This window comes from Eucalyptus grandis, chromosome 1, assembly GCF_016545825.1.
Source record: "Eucalyptus grandis isolate ANBG69807.140 chromosome 1, ASM1654582v1, whole genome shotgun sequence".
NCBI classification, from domain to species: Eukaryota; Viridiplantae; Streptophyta; class Magnoliopsida; order Myrtales; family Myrtaceae; genus Eucalyptus; species Eucalyptus grandis.
The window spans coordinates 20,488,197-20,511,151 of record NC_052612.1 but is presented as its reverse complement, the minus strand read 5'-3'; the positions used below and the strand labels follow the sequence as shown (position 1 = coordinate 20,511,151).

The 22,955-nt window shown below is 38.2% G+C and overlaps 1 protein-coding gene across 1 annotated transcript; it reads left to right on the top strand.

Annotated features, from left to right (window-relative positions):
- The first annotated feature begins 6,016 nt into the window (after positions 1-6,016).
- On the top strand, positions 6,017-8,886 carry LOC104420859 (glycerol-3-phosphate 2-O-acyltransferase 6). The gene is made up of 2 exons (XM_010032648.3): positions 6,017-6,833; positions 7,781-8,886. The coding sequence occupies exons 1-2, from the start codon at positions 6,204-6,206 to the stop codon at positions 8,678-8,680; spliced, it is 1,530 nt and encodes a 509-aa protein (XP_010030950.1). The 5' UTR covers positions 6,017-6,203; the 3' UTR covers positions 8,681-8,886.
- The last annotated feature ends 14,069 nt before the right edge of the window (positions 8,887-22,955 follow it).

The window sequence follows — 22,955 nt, the reverse complement described above, 5'->3', positions numbered from 1 at the left end:
TTTTTTTTTTTTTCCATTTTCTTTTTGGTAATGGCTGTTAATAGTAGCTATAAATACTAGAATTGTAATTCACGCAAAGAACTGCCAATGAACCAATGAATACTAATTGCTCAATCTTTCTTCAAGTTTAACTTCTTAAGGCGCACATGATAACGTTTCTATTGCTCTATTTTTCGTAACATGTTTGGAATATAAATCCGTTTGATAACATAATTTCATTTTTCTATTTCTGAAACAAATTTCTATTTCAGAAATAGATTTGAGATAGTAATCAAAAATAAAAATTTTAGCTTTTTTATTTCTCGGAACGCAGAAATGAAAAATCAAAATTTTCTTCATTGTTCACTTTCGTTATCACCCGTTGCCCACCTGCCGCCCGTGGGATGCCGAACGCCCATCGTCGATTATCGGCCGCCTGCCACTGGCCCCGGTCATCAGCCACTCGCCACTAACTGCCGGCCACCGAACGCCGGCTGTTAGCCACCGATCTCCAGCCACTCGTCACCGACCGCCGGCCATCGGATGTTGGACGCTCGACAGTTGTTGGCCACTCATTGCCAACCACTGGACACTGGAGGCCCATTGCCAACCACCGAATGACCCTCGCCGACCGCCCATCGGTCACCACCGACCGTCGAATGTTGACTGTCAGACTTCGGCTGTTGGCCACCCACCGCCAACTGCCAGTCGCCGGCCGTCGAACTCCGGCTGTTGGCCACCTGCCACTTGTCGTCGGACGCTGGACTTCGGACGCCGGATGCTGGATGCTAGACTCCGGACGTCGAACGCTGGATGCTAGATGCCGAACTTTGACCATCCACCGTTGATCGCCGAATGCCGGAAGCCGATCGCCGGATGTTAGACTTCGGTCACTGAATGCCAACTGTCGCCGCTCCTAGAAATAGAAATTTTATTCTATTGTTAAACGAATTTGTATTATAGAAATAGAAATTCTGAATCGTTATCAAACGCGTTTTTTTGTTGAGAAACTCGTATATGGAATAGAAATTGAGAAATCAATTTTTGGCCAGAAATTGATTTTTATTCCATAAATTTTGTCATGCGTGCCCTTATTTTACTATCCTTTTACATAACTAGAGACGATTGTTTTCGGTTTTTGCACTTTCAATTTTTTCGTTAATTGCATTTCATATCCAAAAATGATAAAGGACCCTTCACATCTGTTGTGGCTTTCCATATCGATCAATATCCCAAAAAGGTTTTTCGTTGGCACTTTTCAGCAAAACAACCTTATAATATGAAGATCAAAAAACTACATTTATCTCCCACTTTTAATGAGATATATCTATTGCAAAACAAATGAAGTAAATAGAGTTACTGAGAGATTTAGCCCCTAAAATTAGTCAACGAATTTGCCCACATGTAAAGACTGACTTCTCGCGTAGCACGTGCATACTTATTCATAGTTATTCATTGTATCTCAACCGTCGCGAGTTCAATCACTCGTAAATGTCGCACCTGCGCTTATTCATGATGTCACCTTTCCGGTAGGTGCTTGGGGATTTGACATCATTAGTTTGATCATTTTCACGATAATTAAAGCAAATCATGATGTGATAATGTACATTATTAATGGGTTTAATGGCTCTCTCACCAACTAATTCAAGATGTATTTCAATAGGTTGCCTATCTTCCTTGATATCCATAACACATAATGTAGAAGAGACTTTTAAGCATATAATAGATTTATGGGAAAATTTCAATAAAGATATGAAATATCCTCATTTTCTCAATTAAGAGCCTGAAGTAGACCTTATGTTAAACAAGAGCCTGAAGTAACAATATTAATCTCAGATAAGGGCCTTAAAGAGCCATGATAGTTTCAAATAAGGGCAAGACCTTGCTGGTCTCACATAGCACGTGCATACTAATTCATAGTTATTCATTGTATCTCAACTGTTGCGAGTTCAATCACTCGCATGCATTAATTCATGATATGTAACCTTTCCAGTAGGTGCTTGGGGAGTTGACATCATTGAGTTTGATCATTTTCACGATAATTAAAGCAAATCATGATGTGATAATGTACATTATTAATGGGTTTAATGGCTCTCTCACCAACTCATTCAAGATGTATTTCAATAGGTTGCCTCTCTTCCTTGCTATCCATAACACATAACGTAGAAGAGACTTTTAAGCATGTAATAGATTTATGGAAAAAATTCAATAAAGATATGAAATATCCTCATTTTCTCAATTAAGAGCTTGAAGTAGACCTTACGTTAAACAAGAGCCTGAAGTAACAATATTAATCTCAATAAGGGCCTTAAAGAGTCATGATAGTTTCAAATAAGGCAAGACCTTGGCAGTCTCACATAGCACGTGCATACTTATTCATAGTTATTCATTGTATCTCAACCGTTGCGAGTTCAATTACTCGTAGATGTTGCACATGCGTTTATTCATGATATGTCACTTTTCCGGTAGGTGCTTGGGGATTTGACATCATTGAGTTTGATCATTTTCACGATAATTAAAGCAAATCATGATGTGATAATGTACATTATTAATGGGTTTAATGGCTCTCTCACCAACTCATTCAAGATGTATTTCAATAGGTTGCCTCTCTTCCTTGATATCCATAACACATAATGTAGAAGAGACTTTTAAGCATGTAATAGATTTATGGGAAAATTTCAATAAAGATATGAGATATCCTCATTTTCTCAATTAAGAGCCTGAAGTAGACCTTATGTTAAACAAGAGCCTGAAGTAACAATTTTAATCTCAGATAAGGGCCTTAAAGAGCCATGATAGTTTCAAATAAGGGCAAGACCGTGCCGGTCACTGGTCGGCTAAATATTTTGGCCGATCAAGGGTGTTTTTGTCCAAATACAATTTGAATTTTAAATTTTTATTCTTTTCCTTTCTTTTTTTTTTTCTCTTTTTGGCGTGCGTCGACAGTTGTTGGCAAGGGCTGATGAGGGCTTGTAAGCCATTGTAGGTCGCAAATGAGGTCGTCCCTCACTGGCCATTGGTGAGGCGACCCTTGTTTAGATTTGGCGAGGGTTGACCTCACCGATGGCAGTGAGGGTGGCCTCCCCTAGGGTGAGGGGAGGGTTGACCGCACCTAGGTGAGGCCATTCCTCATTGGCTATTAGTGAGGTCACCCATGCTTGCAGCCACAAGGGCAGTCTCACCCGAGGTGAGAGTCGCCTTGCCTAGTCTTCTTTGGGCATCATGATGGTCGATCGACCACTAATGAAGAAGAAAGGAAAAAAATTATATATATATATATTAAAAAAAAAAAGATAAAGGAAGAAAATTCCCTTAATTCGCTAAAAAATTAGGCATTTATTTGAAATGGACATAGCCATTTCAGGCCCTTATTTGAAACAAGATTCACTTCAAACCCTTATTTGAAAAAAATGATGACACCTTAGGTCATTATTTGAAACAATACTTTAGGTCTTTAGTTGAAACAATATCCACACCATACCCTTATTTGAAAAAATGAAGGCACTTCAATCCCTTATTTGGAATTTTCTCCGGGTTTATTAATATTAGCAAAAATTAGTCAAAAATAGTTTATACTAATCAAATTAACCTTACTTATTTGAGAGTAGGCGTTTGGCAAGCTTCCTCTGATAAGTGTGTGGCTTTTGGAAGGGCTAGATTCATGCCCGATCCAATGAGGGTGGGTATAAATAGCCAAGTTGAGAGGGTTAAAAGGAAAAAGAGTGGTTCATGAGAGGCTTTAGAATGTGAAAGAGGCACGAATAGATTAGAAGACAAATTGAATAGGGGGAGTATTGCTTGGTGGTATGGGTCCACATCAATAAGAACATTGGTTCTATAAGTTGGGAAGTTTGTGATATCTCAAATTCCACATCAATTGAAAGAGACTTTGTTGAGTGATTTATAAGTCAGAGCTCCAAATGGTCATCACCTTATATGGCTATTTTTGAATACTCTTTTTGGATGTTTGTGTTGAGATGTATGTGTGAGTTGTGTTAGAAAGATTTTACATTAGAGATATGGTGTGGGATTAATTAGATAATGTATAAGTTGGCTCGTAACTCATGATTTAATCCTTTGAGTGAAAGTGAGTCTAACTGGATATGCTGATGAACTTGGACTTTAACTCTCTCTTGGCAATCTTCACAAGTGAAAGAGTATTGAGGTTCTATTGAGCATTTGGCGAACAAAAAGTATCGGAGTTGATGATTGATTGGTAACCTACTCTTAATATTTATCAACATTGGTGAATAGCTAAAAGAAGCAATCTCTTGACCATGGTGGTTTCTAGGGAGTCTTCATGTGAGAAAGAGATTTGGGATGAAGGTGGGTATTGTTAGAATGTGGCTCCGATTACAACCTTTATGATTGGGTCTAGGAAAAGAGACTAAGGATGAAGATAGACATTATTGTTCTTGTAGTTCTTACAAGGGTATTGTTAACAACATGGCCCTGATTACAACCTTTATGGTTCGGTCTAGGCAAAGAGACTAAGGATGAAGATATACATTATTGTTGTTGTGCTTCTTGCAAGGCAACGAAGTGAATACTCAACTTGAGACATGTTGATGGAGCAAGTTACCTTAATAAAGTGGGAGTAGTTTTAACACTAAGCTCTCACGTGATGGGGAGATTGTTGAAATATATATATATATATATATATATATATATATATATATATATATATATATATATATGTGAGTTGTATTATAAAAGAATATGCACAAATGAAACTTGACCAAAAGCTTTTAGCTGCGAGAGATTCACCTTCTTTCTTATCCATTCTTTTTATGGTGGCTTGAAATCAAGTGGAATTGAAGGTCCTTTGCTGATTTGGTATGTTGCTGTAATAATTGCATATGCCAAAATATCTTAGGTAATCATGCATGCATTTTCATACTTTTTGCATGCTCGTTCAGAATTCTGTTCATCCTCTTAACAACTTTGTTTCTTCGTGGTTTGTTAGGAAATGTTCTTATTATTCTGATTTCATTATCTTCACAAAACTCCTTGCTATCATACTCACCACCATTTGGTTGAGCTTTTGAAAGAATGTGTGTTTGATTGGATATATAAATGGGCTCAAACATGGGCTCCTTCTTGATGATCTCGCTCGGTGAAATTATAGGGTTTTCATCGCACGCTCCCAACTTATAGTATTAGAGTCAATGACTGGTTGATGGACCACTCCAAATATACATCGGTGTTTGGTTAATGTTTCGAGGAAAAAAATCTTATAACCTACGCAATTTATAGGCATCTTTTATGATTCAATCTGATTGAAAAAAGACTTGGGGGGTGAAAGTGCGCGTTGTGGTGTAGCAACACCATCTAAATTGATTCGGTCTAGAAAAGGAGACCGTGAATAAGGGTGGATTAAATTGTTGTTGTGGTCCTGACAGAGCAACAAAGTCGAGATTAAAGTTGAAATATATTGGTGCATAAGGATACTTGAATTAAAGGAGAGCAGACCTAACATGGAGTCCAATTAAATATATTGACAGATTTAGATTTGAATTCTCTCTTGATAATCTTCCCGAACGAAGTGCCGGGCTTCCTAATAGTTTGGCCCTAGTGAAACGGATATGATCGTGAAATTAACTTTATGCGGTCACTTGTGCGGGTGTTACCTTTATTACTCCATGTCACTTGGTTGACTGAACTTGCTGTGCATACTAAACTCGGCGGAAAGCCTCACCTCCCAAATAAAAGTAGAAACCTACTTTCTTCGTTTTTAGTAAGCAAACTTGGCAAAGGACAAGCGAAAACTCAAAACGGTGGAGGAAAAACACACGGCCGCCCGGGGCCCAGCTCGAGCAAGAGAAGCCAGGCTCAACTAGCCGAGCCGAGTCGAGCAGTCGGGCCATGTGGCTGGCGCCTAGAAACTGAAAAGGGAGGCCAATTGAATGAAAGTGTTATAAGGGCGTTGCTATAGCCCTCTCAACCACTGGCGGACCACACACCTTTAATTAAAATAATTTTCCTCATATCTCCCTAAGTCTTTTGCATATTCCTCCCTATTCTCAACGGCATTCCCCCCTCCCTCCTTCCATCCCTTTTAAACCCCCCTCACCATTCAATTGCACAATTTGTGTTCTCTCTCTCTCTCTCTCTCTCTCTCTCTCTCTCTCTCTCTCTCTCTCTCTCTCTAAGCCCACCTAGAGAGAAGATAGGATTGAGTGATTATTAGTGAGATTAGCTGCATTGAGAGACAAGCTTTGAGAATGGTGATGGGGGCTCATTGGGACCGGCGGTTTGAGCTGGTCGCGAAGTGCAGCTCTGAGGGGCGGTCGGGCCAGGCGGTGGTGTCCGGCCTAGATGGCACTCTGCTCGTGTCACGCAGCGCTTTCCCGTACTACCTGCTCGTGGCCCTCGAGGCCGGGAGCCTCGCGAGGGCACTCGTCCTCCTGCTGTCCGTCCCGCTCGTGTACCTCGCTGACACCTTCATCTCCGAGGCGCTCGCGATCAAGGCCCTGATCTTCATCTCGGTGGCAGGACTGAAGATCCAGGACGTCGAGCTCGTGTCCCGGTCGGTGCTGCCCAAGTTCTACGCGGACGACGTCCACCCCGAGGCTTGGCAGGTGTTCAATTCCTTTGGGAGGCGTTATATCGTCACGGCGAGCCCCAGGGTGATGGTGGAGCATTTCGTGAAGACGTTCCTAGGGGCCGATAAGGTTCTAGGAACGGAGTTAGAAGTCTCCAAGTCGGGCCGCGCGACCGGGTTTGTCAAGGAACCCGGGATCCTCGTTGGCGACCGCAAGAGGGAAGCTGTGGCGAAGGAGTTCGGGATGAACGTGCCGGATTTAGGCCTCGGAAACAGCAAGAGTGATCACGAGTTCATGTCCATTTGCAAGGTACAAATCATTCAATCTTTCAAGCTTTGCAATTTAAGTTCTTCTTTCTTTCTATTTATTGCGTGTTTGGTGAGTGCTTGTACAGCGCCTTTAAATTGCAAGCTGCGACAGATAGGAGCCTCGCATGCGTACACAGTAAATTGCAATCTCGAAAGATAAAGCTCCCAACCTCTTATTTTACCTAATATTCAGTGACTATTCAAGCACGTACCTTTTCATCTGTGAAGCTAAATCACATGATCTATCATGCACAATGAACTGTACCACGAAAAGCGTATGGTACATAAAAGTACGGAAGAAGAAGTAGAGCATTCGATGATTTTGTTCGACGTCTTTTGCCACTTTCGACTCCATGCCAATGGAAGATGTTCATCGACTTCTTAGCATGTTGTCTACTCGGCATGTCGTCTAATTGATGAATTACAAATATTGACATCATCCACATTTAAGACGAGGAGGAGATTTTCTCTTATGAGGATCCCAAGAGGTTTCTTCCAAGCAAGAATAAAGAGATATGCAACACGAGTTTAAGACATAATAATTTATTGTGCACAGGGTAAGCTCGGTCAATTTCAAATAAGAAAGTCACGGGGATAAAAAATACTTTGCAAGGGCAGACTCTCTGAGAAAAATTGCTTACGTAACTTTTTCAAATTATGGTTAACTCAATCTACTCAATACGGTTGCAGCTCTAAATATCATGCACCCAAAAAGGAAAAAGAAGCGACTAGGATTTATGACTCTCACTTCTCAACAAAAGCATTCCAGCAAGGGTCATTTCTTAGGCGACGTAGTTAGGCACATCCCATGCAAATTTAGGAAACTAAAGACGTGTGGTCCATTGATATTTAATATCTTAATTTTCTTCAGCGTTTAGGCTTCAGTTATTGCAACATAATTAGATGATTTGACAATATCTTTGTAATGATAATTTGCATGCACTACAGGAAGCATACTTGGTGCCAAGAACCAAGTGCGACCCACTCCCACGGACCAAGCTCTTGAGCCCCGTCATCTTCCACGACGGCCGTCTCGTCCAGCGGCCAACGCCATTAATCGCCCTCCTCACCTTCTTGTGGCTTCCGATCGGCGTCCTCCTTGCCATCCTCCGTGTCTACACCAACATCCCCTTGCCCGAGCGCATCGCCCGCTACAACTACTACCTCCTCGGCATCAAGCTTGTTGTCAAGGGCACCCCGCCCCCGCCCCCCAAGCCGGGCCACCCGGGCGTCCTCTTCATCTGCAACCACCGCACGGTCCTTGACCCTGTCGTCACTGCCGTTGCCCTTGGCCGCAAGATCAGCTGTGTCACCTACAGCATCAGCAAGTTCACCGAGATCATCTCCCCAATCAAGGCCGTCGCGCTCTCCCGAGAGCGGGACAAGGATGCCGAGAACATCCGGCACCTCCTGGAGGAGGGGGACCTCATCATCTGCCCCGAGGGGACCACGTGCCGTGAGCCCTTCCTGCTCCGGTTCAGCGCGCTCTTTGCCGAGCTCACCGACCGGATCGTCCCCATCGCAATCAACACGAAGCAGACCGTGTTCCACGGGACCACAGTGAGGGGACACAAGTTCTTCGATCCATACTTCGTGTTCATGAACCCGATGCCGACATACGAGATCACGTTCCTGAACCAACTGCCACAGGAACTGACGTGCACGGGCGGAAAGTCGGCGATCGAGGTGGCGAACTATATACAGAGGGTCTTGGCGGGGACATTAGGGTTTGAGTGCACCAACTTCACTAGGAAGGACAAGTATGCCGTGCTCGCCGGGACCGACGGCCGTGTCCCATCGAAGGAGAAGAAGAAGGAGAAGGAGGAGAAGCAGCCGGGCAATCAATGAGTAAATTTGAAGATGGATTAGGGATAAAAGAATCCCATGATTTGCACCTTAATTTCTCCGTGCGTTTGGATGATTTAAGTTCATGGAAAGAGGCAAATAATGGTAATTGTAGTGATCATTTCACAGTTGTCATTAAAGTCCCTACACGCTCGTGTATATTACTTCACCTATTTTATATCAAGGTCACTTTATTCTGATTATATGCCTATTTCGTGGAGAAAAATACTTTATGTACTTTTTTTCACCAATTCTACGGCTGACATAAAATAACGGACCAACTTTTCTATCCGCTTTCCCGTATCCCAACTAATTAATTGCGTTGGAATGCGAACAAAGCTGAAATTTGTTAAAGGTCTTCAATAATTTCTTGATTTTAAGCGTACTTAGAACACGGGTCACACAAACCATCGAAAAAACAATGAAGGGCATATTTTATTATGATGTAATAAGTTGGCCAGGAAATATAAGACTGTTTGATTTTATTTTTTTTAATGTTTTCCTTCACATTTTTGGGAAAGGCACTACATTTGCCTTGACTAGTAGCTCCACCAACCAAGACCAGCTTTCGTGAATGCTCTTGCACGGCAATGACTTACTAATTATTTGGTGGGAAGTGAGGTAATTAAATTGCAGTGTATGTGGACACAATATCTAACAACATCTTGGTCAAATTGAGATTGGACCTCATCATAAACTTCTATTTACAGCAATATTCCCTATTAAATTTGGCGAGACTACAAAGTCAACAGGCCAATCTTTCCTAGTTTATATTTTCATGGGCACTCAACTTGTCAAGATAGGAGACGGTTGAATGCAAAGTCTATCTTCGTCCTAACCTAATTGACCTATACGAGCCCCCTTTTCTTGCTAGAGACTATTCTAATACATAGAAAGGAACCGCTAGAGTATTTAAATGTTAAAAATCACTCCAATCATCTAACAATCTAAATGTTTTAAAATAGTTAGTAGTGGTACCGATATTTTCACATGGTATCAAAGTAAAAGATCCCGAATTTAAATCTTTCTAAACTTCTTATTTGTCCCTCCATGTATATTATCATGCTTTAATTTTATGCCAAAATTCAGTCTACACGAGAGAGATACTTATAAAGATGACACACATTCATTTCACAATTTAAACTCTTTGAATAATTGGTAACAGTCTCAAAATTCATTTTCGTTTCCTTTTAATGACAAGATGGGGTCACAATGTGGTCCTATTCCTGATCCAGGGCAAATGGACCATGACCAGCTCAGATCTTGGATCTAGCATTAAATGGACATAACCGAAGGGCCACCATTTTTCTCTAGTAAGCACATGGAGTGATGATGACTTGACCCTAAATGCAAGGCCCCTTCAAGTTGATTCCATTTCTTGTGCACCGGGCTTTAGATGTACATAATCAGTCAGTGGACCTACCATAGGAACTAAGGGGGGTTAAGAATAACCAGGGATGCAAATACACTCGATTTATGCAAGGCATAATTGTTTAAAAAAAAAAAAAACTTTTTGGCCGTGTTTGCCTCAGTCAATTGGGAGTTCTTAAGCTGTCCATAAGCCAAGTCAAGTCGGGTTTTACGCAAAAAAGGCCAAGTGATTCTAAGGGATATCTTTTAAGGTAATGTCTGTAAGTTTGGGAAAATTGTTCAAAAAGTCCTGAACTTATTGTATAACAACCAATTCAGTCTTAAACCTTTCAGTTGTGCTAATTTAGTCTTAAACATATTATACGACAACTAATATAGTCCTAAACCTTTTAATTGTGATAATTTAATCTTAAACCTTTTGACGATTTGTTAATTTAATCCTAAAAAAATTAATGATTTGCCAATGTAGTCCTTTGGCAATTTCCAACCAAACTTACCTAGGAGAATTATGTTGGCAAATTGTTAGAATGTTTATGACTAAATTGACAAATTATTAAAATGTTTAAGATTAAGTTGACACAATTGAAAGGTTTTGGACTAACTTGGTCATCATATAATTGGTTTATGACTGATTTGGCATAATTAAAAATTTTAGAACTGAATTAGCTGGCGTATAATAATTTTAGGACTTTTTGGATAATTATTCCTGCAAGTTTGGATTGGTAGAAAGGTTAAAGGGAAATTGTGACAAGAAATGGGGGAAATTCGACTTGGAAAAAACGAAAAAGTACATATTCAGATATCCCAAAATCCTACACAGATTAGATATTTTATTTAAATTTTAAAAGGACATTATGAATAGTGATGTTTTGGACAACCTTCTTATCTGGCATAAGGGGCCCAAAATCAAAGGCAACTCTCCCACATCGTAGCTCTCGAAGTGGACATTTTTTTGTATATTCTAGTCTAGAAATCTTCTCGATTTTATTTTTGGACAGTGGATGTCGCCTGAATATCCTCCAGTGATTGCCAGTCTGCCAAAGCGTTCATTCAAGCTTACATCCAGCGTAAAGCGCTCTGGAAATTTGCAGAGCCTTGTGATCTAGAGAGAGTGGACCCATCGTGAGTGTACAAATTGAATAAGTAGGTGAGACGCATCGTTCAATTTGTGACCCATTTTCCCGGCCCGCCACGACTCGTTTCTTTTCACGAATGAAAAAGGCCCATAATGAGCGATCAGCACCGGCAACGTCCTCCGAGCGATATCATAAAGGTCTCGCACCCGCTAAGGAATGTTTGGTTTGAACCGTAATTAATCCGCACCACCCTCGACGGTTCGAGGTCAGCGAATCCATCGTAGCAGCCCCACTAAAACATCAGCAGTCGGGAATTCTCTCCACCTGAGACATGCAGTAGCTAGATGACGCAACACGAGCCATTCAGAGGTTTGCTCACGACATGGAATAACTTATCGGGACAGATAAGCCCTACCTTTATTTATTATGGTGGTGATCCACCATAACCCCTATTGCTAGGAGATGTGTCTGCTTTCCTTTTCTCATCCCTCTCTCTAGTTGAGCTCATGAGACAAATGAGTGGTCCTTTTGCCTCTCTTAGTTCCTTTGTTCACATGTGCATACGTTAACATTTAGAAGGAGCCCATCTCAGACCTGAGCATGTCTTTAAAAGGCTTAGTCGCTCCAGGGAGAACTTGGTAGGGGTGGGAGTCCCCAAGTGGCTGGTTCGAAGGGATCTGTCAAAAATCCTCCCCAAGGGCTCTCCGCGCCAAACCTCATGATTCGCCCAGGGGTAAGGATCCCCCTGGTGATCCCGCGATGCCTACCCCAGCTAACGACTGGTCGCGGTACAGGAAATGATCTAGGCCGGAGGTGGAAACACCATATCCCCTATTGTTAGGAGATGTGTCTGCTTTCCTTTTCTCATCCCTCTCTCTAGTTGAGCTCACGAGACAAATGAGTGGTCTTGTTGCCTCTCTTAGTTCCTTTGTTCACATGTGCATACGTTAACATTTAGAAGGAGCCATCTCGGCGGGTTTTCATAAGAAAAATTGTTAAGCAACTAGCTAAAAAAACTACCGTTACAATCACTATCCAATCGATATTTTCAAAATTGAAAATTTTCTTACCTTATGATTAAAAGTTCACTAGAAAGGATCCACGAAAACTCCATAAGTCAGTCCGATTGTGACTCTTGTTTCCATTCACGTGATGACATATTATTGTAAGTGGAGAAGAAGTTGTCATCAAACATGTGTTTGCCAGTTTTGAGCCTAAACCATTTTCTCGTTAGATTAAGTTCTTAGTACAAAGGACCAACATTGTATATATAGAATATTAATTAACACTCTGCCTTGATTATAAGCCGGTTCTTTGCGCGTAATGTACTATACATCAACGATATAGTCTGGCGATTGCCTTTTAAAATTAGATTTTTTTTCCACAGATACTAATTGAAAAACTTGCCCTGTTTCTTATCGTGCACACCTGATCTACATGGTGGTGATTTGATGTCCTTTTGGGAGTTATTGAATGAGGGAGTATCAAAATCCAGCGACTATCTTTAATTCCCGCCAGACCTCTGGTCAAGCAAACCCTAATGAGTCTCCTCAAGCCGAAAATTGCAGAGAGGATTTGTGACGAGCAATGACAAGTTACTTCATGGTCACAATACTAGAGACTTCCGAAATAGTGAGATCAAACTTAAATGGAAGAATAGTGCTAAAGATACTAAAATCTATATACCAAATGAGTTATTATATAATGTGGTGGAGAACAATTTGCCACGTCATTTAATATATGAGTCTTAGTATCTCTAGCATTATCTGATGCTCATATCATTGTATTCTAATATGTGGAACTTTTAGAAGATGGCGTATTTGAGGAAAAGGGGCGCAACTCTATGAATTACTAATAACGAGTTTTTGTTCAAAAGAAAAAAATCGAGGATAATTATGAATCTAATTCAATTACAGAGATAATTTTGTTTTTGTAGGAAAAGTGCAGTTATTGTTATTTTCCCTTTTTCTTTACCCAAAACCCAATACTGGATTTTTGTAGTGTTACATATTCCAAATAAACGAATTCATATATATAATACATTTAATCATTGATTTCTTGATAACATGGAACATGGTCAAGAATGCCATAAAACGATGTGCGCCTTATCGAATTGGAGTATGCACACTTTTGAACTTCCATATCACTAGTTAAAATTCAAGCAACATGTGTAGTGCTTTCAAGTTCTTTGTATTAATGTGCAATTTATATGTATTATGAGGTTTTCTATTATTATATTTCTATTTGTATCCTTACCATGATTAATCACTCTCATAAATACATATTATACAATTCTATTCGTGGTCAAGCCACCATAAACATTTTATCATTATTTTTTCTCTTACTCTAAACATCAAAACGTTGGTCCTAGCAACTTGACCTTGTTTTAAGACAAATCAAGTGATGCCTCGATCATTTTTGGCGATGGATCGATAAATGTTTTGCTAAGCTCAATGAAATCCAATTGGGTCATTTATTGATGGGCTGCACATTACAAATTGGGCTTCTGGGCACTCATTTTGAGCAATCTTGCAGGACCATGCGGGCCTTATCTTGAGCCATCTTGTACAAGATTTGGGCTTAAATGCCACACAATCCTTCTGCAAATTCGTAGTTTCTTTGGCTGGTTAGCTACATTAACTGGTTTGGCTTTTGGGACTGCTTACTGGCTAGAAACAAGAAAAAGTTGCAAGAGCTAGAACGATTTGGTCTTATGTCGTTGGGATGTTTTCTCCGAAATTCACTGCGATGTACTATTTAGGCTTTCGTTCTATTGATATTGGAAGAAATCTTCTTTCCTCGCAACTGCTAGAGGTGTTTAAAATGGAGACTACCATGAAAGTGTTCCGTAGAAGACTTGTTCTCCATGTGTTTACGTGGGAAGAAACCATCTTTTCCAGCAAAAAGATGAAGCTGCGCATCCTGACCTACATCCTCAATTGGAATTTATACCTAAATATGATCCTGACGTGGCGGGAGAACCAACGTTTTGTTGCCTTTTGGCTAAAGTAAGAGGAATCGATGCGTACGTGACCGTCTGCAGTTGATGAGAGTTTAAAAGTCGATAGGGTTTTCCACGCGTTTCTCTCCATCTTCCATGCAAAGACATCTGCAGACATCCTTTATGCCTTGTCAAAACTGATGATAAGGCCATTTGATTTTGGAAGCCCTTTGAATATGTTAAGATTAGACGTACAATTGCAAAAAAAAAAAAAGGTAAAAGAAAGAAAGAGAAATTGAGACACAATATTTTATCTTAATTTAATTTTAAATTAGGGCTACATTCAACGGAAGATTTTATTATAATTAGCATCTTGCACCTCTCTATTATATCCCTTAATAATAATAATAATAATAATAAAAAGATGATATATACAGTAACTATTCATGGGTTCAAACCCAAACTACTAATAAATTATGGGTTTAAGTTATAAAATCCCTCTAGCTTGGGGGCATTGCGTCCGCGACCCTCATACCATATTATCAATAGAGAGTATAAACCATATCCCAATAAAATACAGCTAGGGTTTTCCATCTTTTAAGATATGAGTTTGAGAATAAGATATTGAATGAAGCTGGTGTTCGGGTTCAAAAAACCCAGTGAATGACAATCTCGACACTTGCCTTTTTCAAGGATATTAAAGAAATTCATAGACCATATTCTACTGCATCTGAGTTTTGACACCAGTTGACTTCGACCATATGAAAGCAATCAGTGCCGTGGTACTAAATACTCAAAATAATGATTAAAGCTAACTTTAGTTGGCGTTGTTATTGGCATAACAACCTATACGCCATAAGTTGGCCCAACCCGAATAGTATTATACTTTAGCCAAGGAACAACAGAACATACTTGATATTGTTTTTTACGCATTATTGATACATGGGGTTTGTGGGGTCTTTGTATAGAAGTTAGTAAAGAATATCCACCAGAATATATTGTGGTTCCAATACATATATCTTCCTCTTGTCTTCCCACTCCAATCTGAGTATTAAAGAATTCGAAAGTATCCATCTTATTAATGATGCTCAAATTAGCCAACCATCACCACCAAAACAGAAGTTAGACTTCAACTTGTATTATTGAAAAAAAATGAGTTCTTTAATTATCTTCAACGATGATATTTTATTAAAGAAGTCAGATAAATTGTCGGGCGTGGGACCCCATTAATAAAATAAATCATACTCTAAAAATGGAATAATATCATATTGGGCCTACCATAGATTGATTTCCTTTTTTTTTTTCCTTCTTTTTTTGTCGTAAAGGATGATTGGTGAAAATGTTAGGGTAGGTGACGCACGCTCGCAAGATCTTATGTTCCGATTAAAGGAAAAACTTTTTTTCTTCGAGAATGCAGGAATATATTCCTAAGTAACCTCTTTTCCACCTTTTCTTATGTGGGCGACTTTTAGTTATCCTTTCCATATCTACAAAAAGTTGGGTAGCAGTTTCAAAAAGGTGTGGGGAGAAAAAACGGGGGACAGCAATAATGCGTCTTTGCAATAGATTCTTATTCGAACAATCACTAATGATTTTAGGCATATATCAAAGAGGAGGTACGCAACCCTGTTAGGCTGTCTTATCGACCGAAAGGCAAGACATATGTGTATGAATCGAACGCTTGCTACCTACCGTACTTTACATTGTCAAATGCAAAAAGTTCAAAAAATATAAAAAAAATTGATGTTAGGATCACACCACATTTGATTCATAAGATTTATACAAAAGAAAAGCCTGTTTAAAAAGTCATAAACCCATTACATGATAGCCAATTCTATCACCAACTTTTTAATTTGACAAATTTAGGATTAATTTATTTTACAAAATATGTGACATTTTCTGTAAAATGTTTTCCAAAAAGCCAATTTTTTGGAAAATGACTATTTTCAAGTGTTTGACTGAAACTTGAAAATGAATTAAAAAATGTTTTTGTTGTTTAGTCTAGAAAAATCTGATTTGTTTTTCCTAAATAAATATACATTATTCGAATGCTAGTAGTTTGTGCATGGGCAGCCGGAGAATCAGGTATCAGCACTAGAGTCCCAAGTCCAACCAACCCGATTCAAGCTCCGAGGATCGAGGCATGAGCACATAGATGACTTGTGCATGACACCAGGGTTTCAGGCAAGTTCAACCTTGATAGACCCAAACTTGGGCCCAACCACTCAAGACCTAATCCTAGATGCTAAGGACTCCAAAACCAACGTTGGGATTTCTATACCCAAGCATACAAATTTGGGTGCAAGCGTTGACTAATGCAGTTGTATTTTAGAAAATAAATTTTGATTTTTTTAAAAATAGCAATTATCTTCCTAAATTTAAATATAGGTTTTTCATTGACTCATTTTTCTAAGCAAACAAAATGCTCAAAAATAAGGAAAATGTCTTCAGCAAAAAAAAGGTACCTTAGTCCTAAACGTTCGATGATTTGCTAGCGTCCTTTGCTAATGTGGTGGCCTAATCAATACTGACCATCCTATATGACGTCGATTATTTTTGCAATTTTTGCTTTAAATATTGGCATTGAGCTCTTGATGATGGCTGACATATGTCGCATCTCATAATGTTGGCATTAGGTCATATTTGATCCACAAGATTAGTTGGGTATCTTATTAGGCTCAATATTTACCTGTGTTATAAGCATCTCTTCATTGTAAAGAAAAGGAGATACTCATGATGAGGAAAATTATCTAAAAAATCATAAACCTAATGCGCTTTTGCTAATTTAGTTTGAAACTTTTTTAATTTTATCAATTGAATCATAAACATTTTCATTTTTTTTTTTTGCCAATCAAGTCCATTTAGTCAATTTTGACTAAAATTAGTTAATGTGGACAACTTTCAATAAGTTTTTCAAATTTTTTATTTTTCAGATTTTTTATTTTCATTTCCTTTGTTTTTTATTTGTGTCGGCAAGGTTCATCCCTCGCCTATGGTTAGTGAGGCCACGATAGCCCTAGGCAAGGGCATTATAGCTCCACCAATCGCATGCAAGGCGGTTCAAGCCTAGTCTAGGCAAGTCTTTTGCGATAAGTGAGGTCATTGGTGACTCTTGTTGGCATTAAAAAAAAAACAAAGGAAAAGGGAATTAATAATTAAAAATTAACAAAAACTAGACAAAATATTAAAATATCATTAAAATTGTCCATGTTAGCACCAGTTGAGTCACATAGAATGATTGGTATGTAGGTTAGCGAATTTAGGCTAATATTGATTGGATAGACTCAATTAACAAAAAGTGAAAAGATTTATGACTTAATTTTAGAATTGAAAAGGTTTAGGATTAAATTGCCAAAATTGAAATGGTTTAGTATTAAATAGGTTTAGGAGTTTTTTTTTGACAATTTTCCTCTCACGATGTATGGCTATCAAACTTATGACGAAACTAAGGGAAAGAGACACAAAATGAACCAGTATGCCAAAATATGAAAAATGTAAAATGAGTTTTCTTGTTTTTAAAAAGAAAAAAAGAAAAGAGAGAATAAAATGATAAGTGTATTGGAAATCCTAAAATTTATCACAAAAGTGCAATTAAGTTTTAAAACTTACAAAAAGTGTAATCATGTCATAAAACTTGTTAAATTGACTCAACCAAATCCTTATGTTAACTCTGTCCAAATTGATTAATGGAAAATGTTTGCATGGCACTTTTCCCCCTCTTATATGTGGTGTTGATGTGGCTTAAGCATGACTAATAAAGCTAAAATGACATCATTTTGGTCTAAACATGATTTTTTTAAAAAAATCTAAATATCATTTCAATAATATTTAAAAATAAAATAAATTAAAAAAAAAGGCAAATTGGCAACGCAAAGACTCTCCAGGCCCTCTTTGTTGCCAGCTTCCAATGTTGGCTCTCAGAGAAGGTTGAGGATGGCCGGCGACCCTCGCCTAACTCTTGTCAAGGGTGACTAGTGGCAACTACGACCCTCACCCAATCTAGGGGAGGGCCCTGAGGCCCTTGCCTACGATCGCCACTAGCTAAGCCCGAATGAACCTTGTCGATTCTTGGCCGGCCATACTAGGGCCAACAATGGTGGGGGTGGTGGTGAGGGCCCTCTCGCCGATTAGTCACATCAGCACCATGTAGGAAAGAGGAAATAATAATTAAAAAAAAAACCATGTCAACTTTTTCAATTTGGATAGAGTTAATATAATGATTTTGTTTGGCCATTTTTGACAAGTTTTTAGATATGATTGTATTTTTTGCGAGTTTTATGATTTAATTATACTTTTACAACAAATTTTAAAACTTCAGAAATCGCTAGACAAACAAGGAAAGGGGTGAAGAATGAGCCAAAACTAGGTGCACAGGGAAACCCTCCATCGCATCCTTCATCCGAATATATTCTTAAACAGCATCTTCTCCTTTTCCTTTGTCTATGAGGCCTTTTTTGATTCTTTATCTATGAGATGCCGATTACTAGATGACACATCGCTACCGTCGATTATTCGGGTGGTGAGAAACGGACGCGAATATCAAAGTGAATGCATCTGGAGATCTTTGCCTTTTCTTTTGGCACGAGTCATCTCTCTCTCTCTCTATCTCTCTCCCAATCACCAATGCTACTCAGCTCTTATACCGGGCGAAGCGAAAGTTCATCCTACCAGTTTTCCATCTATAGAGATATTTAACATGGTGGGGTCAATGTGTGTAGATATGGTGATATAGTTTATATACATAAAGTTCATCTTATAGTCTTTTTACTTCCTATGTAATACCTTTTACTCAATTTTTGGCTAAAAAATCATTGACGTGATAATCCAATTAGTGTCGGCTATCTAATGTGGTACGGTTTTTTTTTTTGCAATTATTTTTAAATTTTTTGATTTTTTTTTCTTATTTCAGTCCATTGGTCGTTGAGGCTTCAACAATGGCTATTGCAGGTCGCCAACCACAAGCGAGGGGCACGACGACCTTGCCTCGCCTAGATCTATTGGGCCTTGCTTGTGGTCAGCAGTCATTGTCAGCCATCGTTAAGGCCCCGACAACTAGTGGAGAAAATAGGAAAAACAAGATAAATGTTAAAAAGAAAAAAAGAAAAAGAAAATCTTGGAAAACTCATTCACATGTGGTGCTATAGAGGACAACCAATGTTGATATTGGTGATTTTCAATTAAAATTTGTTGGAATAATTATATTGAAAAATTATCAAAAGATTTAAAATTAAATTGACTGAATTGAAAAGTTATGATTGAATTAGCTGTCGTATAACAGATTTATGACTTTCTGGGTATTTATCCCAAGCTGTTTTTTTGAAAAGTTTTATGTGTGCTTTTTTATCAAATAAATTTCTGACATAATTTATGAAGATAATGCTATCACTTCAAGGACATTGCTTGTATAAACAACTTCATAAAAAAAGACCCGACTTTCGTTGGTTCCTTTCGAACCTGGAGAACCCTTTGACCTTGCATTAAACATTATTAAACCAATCATGTGAAGGAAAGAAAAGAAAGAAATGCTTCTTTGGAAATGCATTGAAACTACATCTAATCGCGTGTTTTATTGGACAAAACATAGGTGAGTCAAACGTGCGGGACAAGATCACCTATGTCAACTTGACCATTTTCAGCGACATAAGTTTCGATTTCTTAATTTCTTATGGATTGTCTCATTTGACAGTACTATTCAAAGTTGATTTTTGCAACCATTTGCTCCGGAAATTGCATATCTAAAGTTAGTGAAGAGCGCTGAATTCATATTTCAAAAAGATTTCAAAAATTGTCGGCATCTTTTCTTGTAATCTTCTTTTTGATATTGTGGCGGTGTCTGTGCCAACTTGTCATGCTTCGACTAATCCACCATGAGCGATGTTAAGGATGCACTTTCTAATATCAATGTAGTACATTTAGGATTTTACTCATAAATGCTTTTCAATGAGGCTTGTTAGACCCAATACCACAAGAAGATAAGTAAACACTTTTGGCATCTAAATGAATGCCTTCTGGTTCATAATTTAATTTTTATTTTCTTCACTGGGTTTTTAGTCCTCAAACCTAAAAGAAATATTTTAAATTCCAAAAATTAAGAAAATAAATTTTTACTTCTCAATATTTGTACGTCTGGAGCTTCAGACATTGATTAAAACTCAAATTGCATGTGCCGTAGAACTTAGAAGAATACTTTAAAAGGTGTCATTAAACAACTTGAAAGGGAAGTGGACAAATTATGTCTCTTGGGCAACTACAATTACCAACATCGAGTGTGGTAACGTAGTGATAAAACATCCTGCCGTTTTTCATGAGGCGATAAAGTTCAAGTCAATGATTAGAGTAATAGGCTCGTCAATATTGAGCCTTAGGATTCTTATTGCAATTGAAAGAGAATCACTAACTTTTATAAAGACCCCTCGACTTCCGAATTATTTAATTGCAAAATTGAACTTGACGTAACAATGTCTTTTGCAAAGTTAGATTCTTAGGCCCGTTTGTTTCGCAAAAATTGAATGATTAAATAATTACTTATATCATTTAAAATTATTAGTCAATGAGACATGTTTTCATTATGGATAACAATTTATACCTAAATATTTATTATGTATGATGAAAATATTTTTTATATATTAATTTTAGCAAGAGATATAAATGATTTTTTTAAGAAAATATTTTTCAAATCATTGTAAAACAAATGCATTCTAGATAAATTCTTCAACTCCCCTTCTTCTTTTTCGCTTTTAATAATCTAAGGATGCGGGAACAGGACTCTTTTCTTTTCATATCTCCCATTTTCTCCTCCTTTTATTTTTCTCCCCCGGATTAAAAAAATCCATTTAAACATAAAATTAAAGGAATGACGAAATGAAAGTTACTTCACCCCGACAGGTTTAGCAGCGCGGTCAACGCTTTTGATGAGCGCGACGGAATACCGTATTTCGAACGTATAAAGATTTCTCTTGCTCGAGTTAGGTATCCGTAAGCAAACGCTACAATAGAAAAGGGAAAAAAAAATCAATGAAAAACTGAAAATAAAATAAAATAAAGCAATCGTACGGTCTAAAATAACGCCAACTGTCATTTTGGAGGGGCGTGGAGAATCGGGGGGTTTAATAATGACCGGTTGGGCCCACACGAGCGGAAATTGTGAAGGACCGGACCAGATAACGTTGAGGGACTGCACGTGCATGTCCTGGCGGGAAACAAAGGCAATTGGACAGTGACTTTACACGTGGGGTACGACCCTGCCCGACATAATTTTACCCACGAGGGCAAACCTGTCATCCCACGCACCCCAATGTTTTTTTAGGTGGTCCTAAAATTGTTGAATTTGCCTATTAAAATGATTGGGGGTAATATCTTAAATTAGTATATGTACGATAAATTTATCTTAAATTAAATTTTTGATCACTAAAAACTTTAAATTAGTATATTTATAATAAATTTATTCAATGTTAAATTCGATTAATACCGCAAAAAATTATAATTTCTTCAACATAACTCAATAATGTTGTCCCCGAACATTTAATTTGTTTACTATAGTCCACGGAATAAATTAGATATTTAGGGACGTTATTGAATAAATTAAAAGTTCAAAAATCACATTATACATTTGGTTAACGTTTAGGAACCATTTGTTCCTCATTTTTCTTTTCTATTCTGGTTGAGAATTCTTTCACTCAAACTTCTCTTCTTCAATTAGGATGAAAATATCTAATATTTCGAAATTATAAATTTAAATTCGTCGTGCTATCGGACAAAATAGAGAACGTAAACGTGAATGCGGCAAGTTGTCTAAATCCACACACAAAAAGAGAGATGACAATAGTAGTATTAAATTAATTAATTTAAGAAGGAGAAGGGCCGCTCCTGTTGGCATGTGGGGTTGGGATATTCTCATGCACGGAATCAAGATCCACACGGTAAACGTTGATGTGTACTTTGCTCAAAAAAAAAAAATGTTGATGTGTACGTCTCCTATTAATTTAATCACTTATGACGTAAAAAACTATGACATAGTCATGTGTCTGGGTTAAATATACTTTTTTTGTTTTTTTCATTTTTATAATAAGAAATATCTATGTTATATCTGAGATTAGATCCATAAAACCAATCTCAATTTCGTATAGTTTGGAAGTGCGACGTTTCTAGTTCATCGTAATCCCTTTTTGACCAAATCCTTAAGAGTTGTAATTCCTCGAAGATGCGATTTAGATATGGATGATTGATCTTCCGTGACACAAATGAATTTTCATAACACGTGCTTTTTTATTGTAGCACTTCATATTAATGAAATAAAAGTTCTTATTTTTCCGTCGGATTAAAGACCAAGCAATCCAAACATTGGGTTAAGAGACTTAAGGATAATCATCTTCTCTCCACCACACACCACATACTCAATTCGATACAAGATTGCAAGTATGCTTTTATGCCACAAAAAAAGAAAAAGAAAAAAAGACACGACCCATGTCGGCGAGATTAAGCTTTTGGCATGAATGCGGCGGCCTTTATCGTCGGATTCATCATCTCAAGGGACACCTTCCCTTTCCCTATCTCGTCCTATCTCGTGGGCAGATTGCTGCCCATCGAATGCATGGTGGGCAAGATGATACCCATGCATTTAGATCAAATCGAAAATCCAAGATGCCGTCCCATCTCATTAAAAAATGAAAAAAAATCACCAAAAACTTTAAATTTTATCTGGAGTGACAGATTTACCCTAAACCTTGTTTTGTGATGTGAAAAATCCGAAATTTGCTAACTGTGGCACATTTACTCTATTAAAGGTATTTTCGTTTCATTCTTTCTGTTTCTTTTTCTTTTTCTCTCTTCCCTTCGCCGGCGGAGGGAAGCCGACGTCGGATGAGGGTCGCCCTCGCCTGGGCTGGCTAGG

Excerpts from the sequence above, each read along its gene's own strand:
- LOC104420859 (XM_010032648.3), top strand. The coding sequence starts at position 6,204 with ATGGTGATGGGGGCTCATTGGGACCGGCGGTTTGAGCTGGTCGCGAAG. Across the intron at positions 6,834-7,780 it reads AGTTCATGTCCATTTGCAAG|GAAGCATACTTGGTGCCAAG; the intron begins GTACAAATCATT and ends CATGCACTACAG.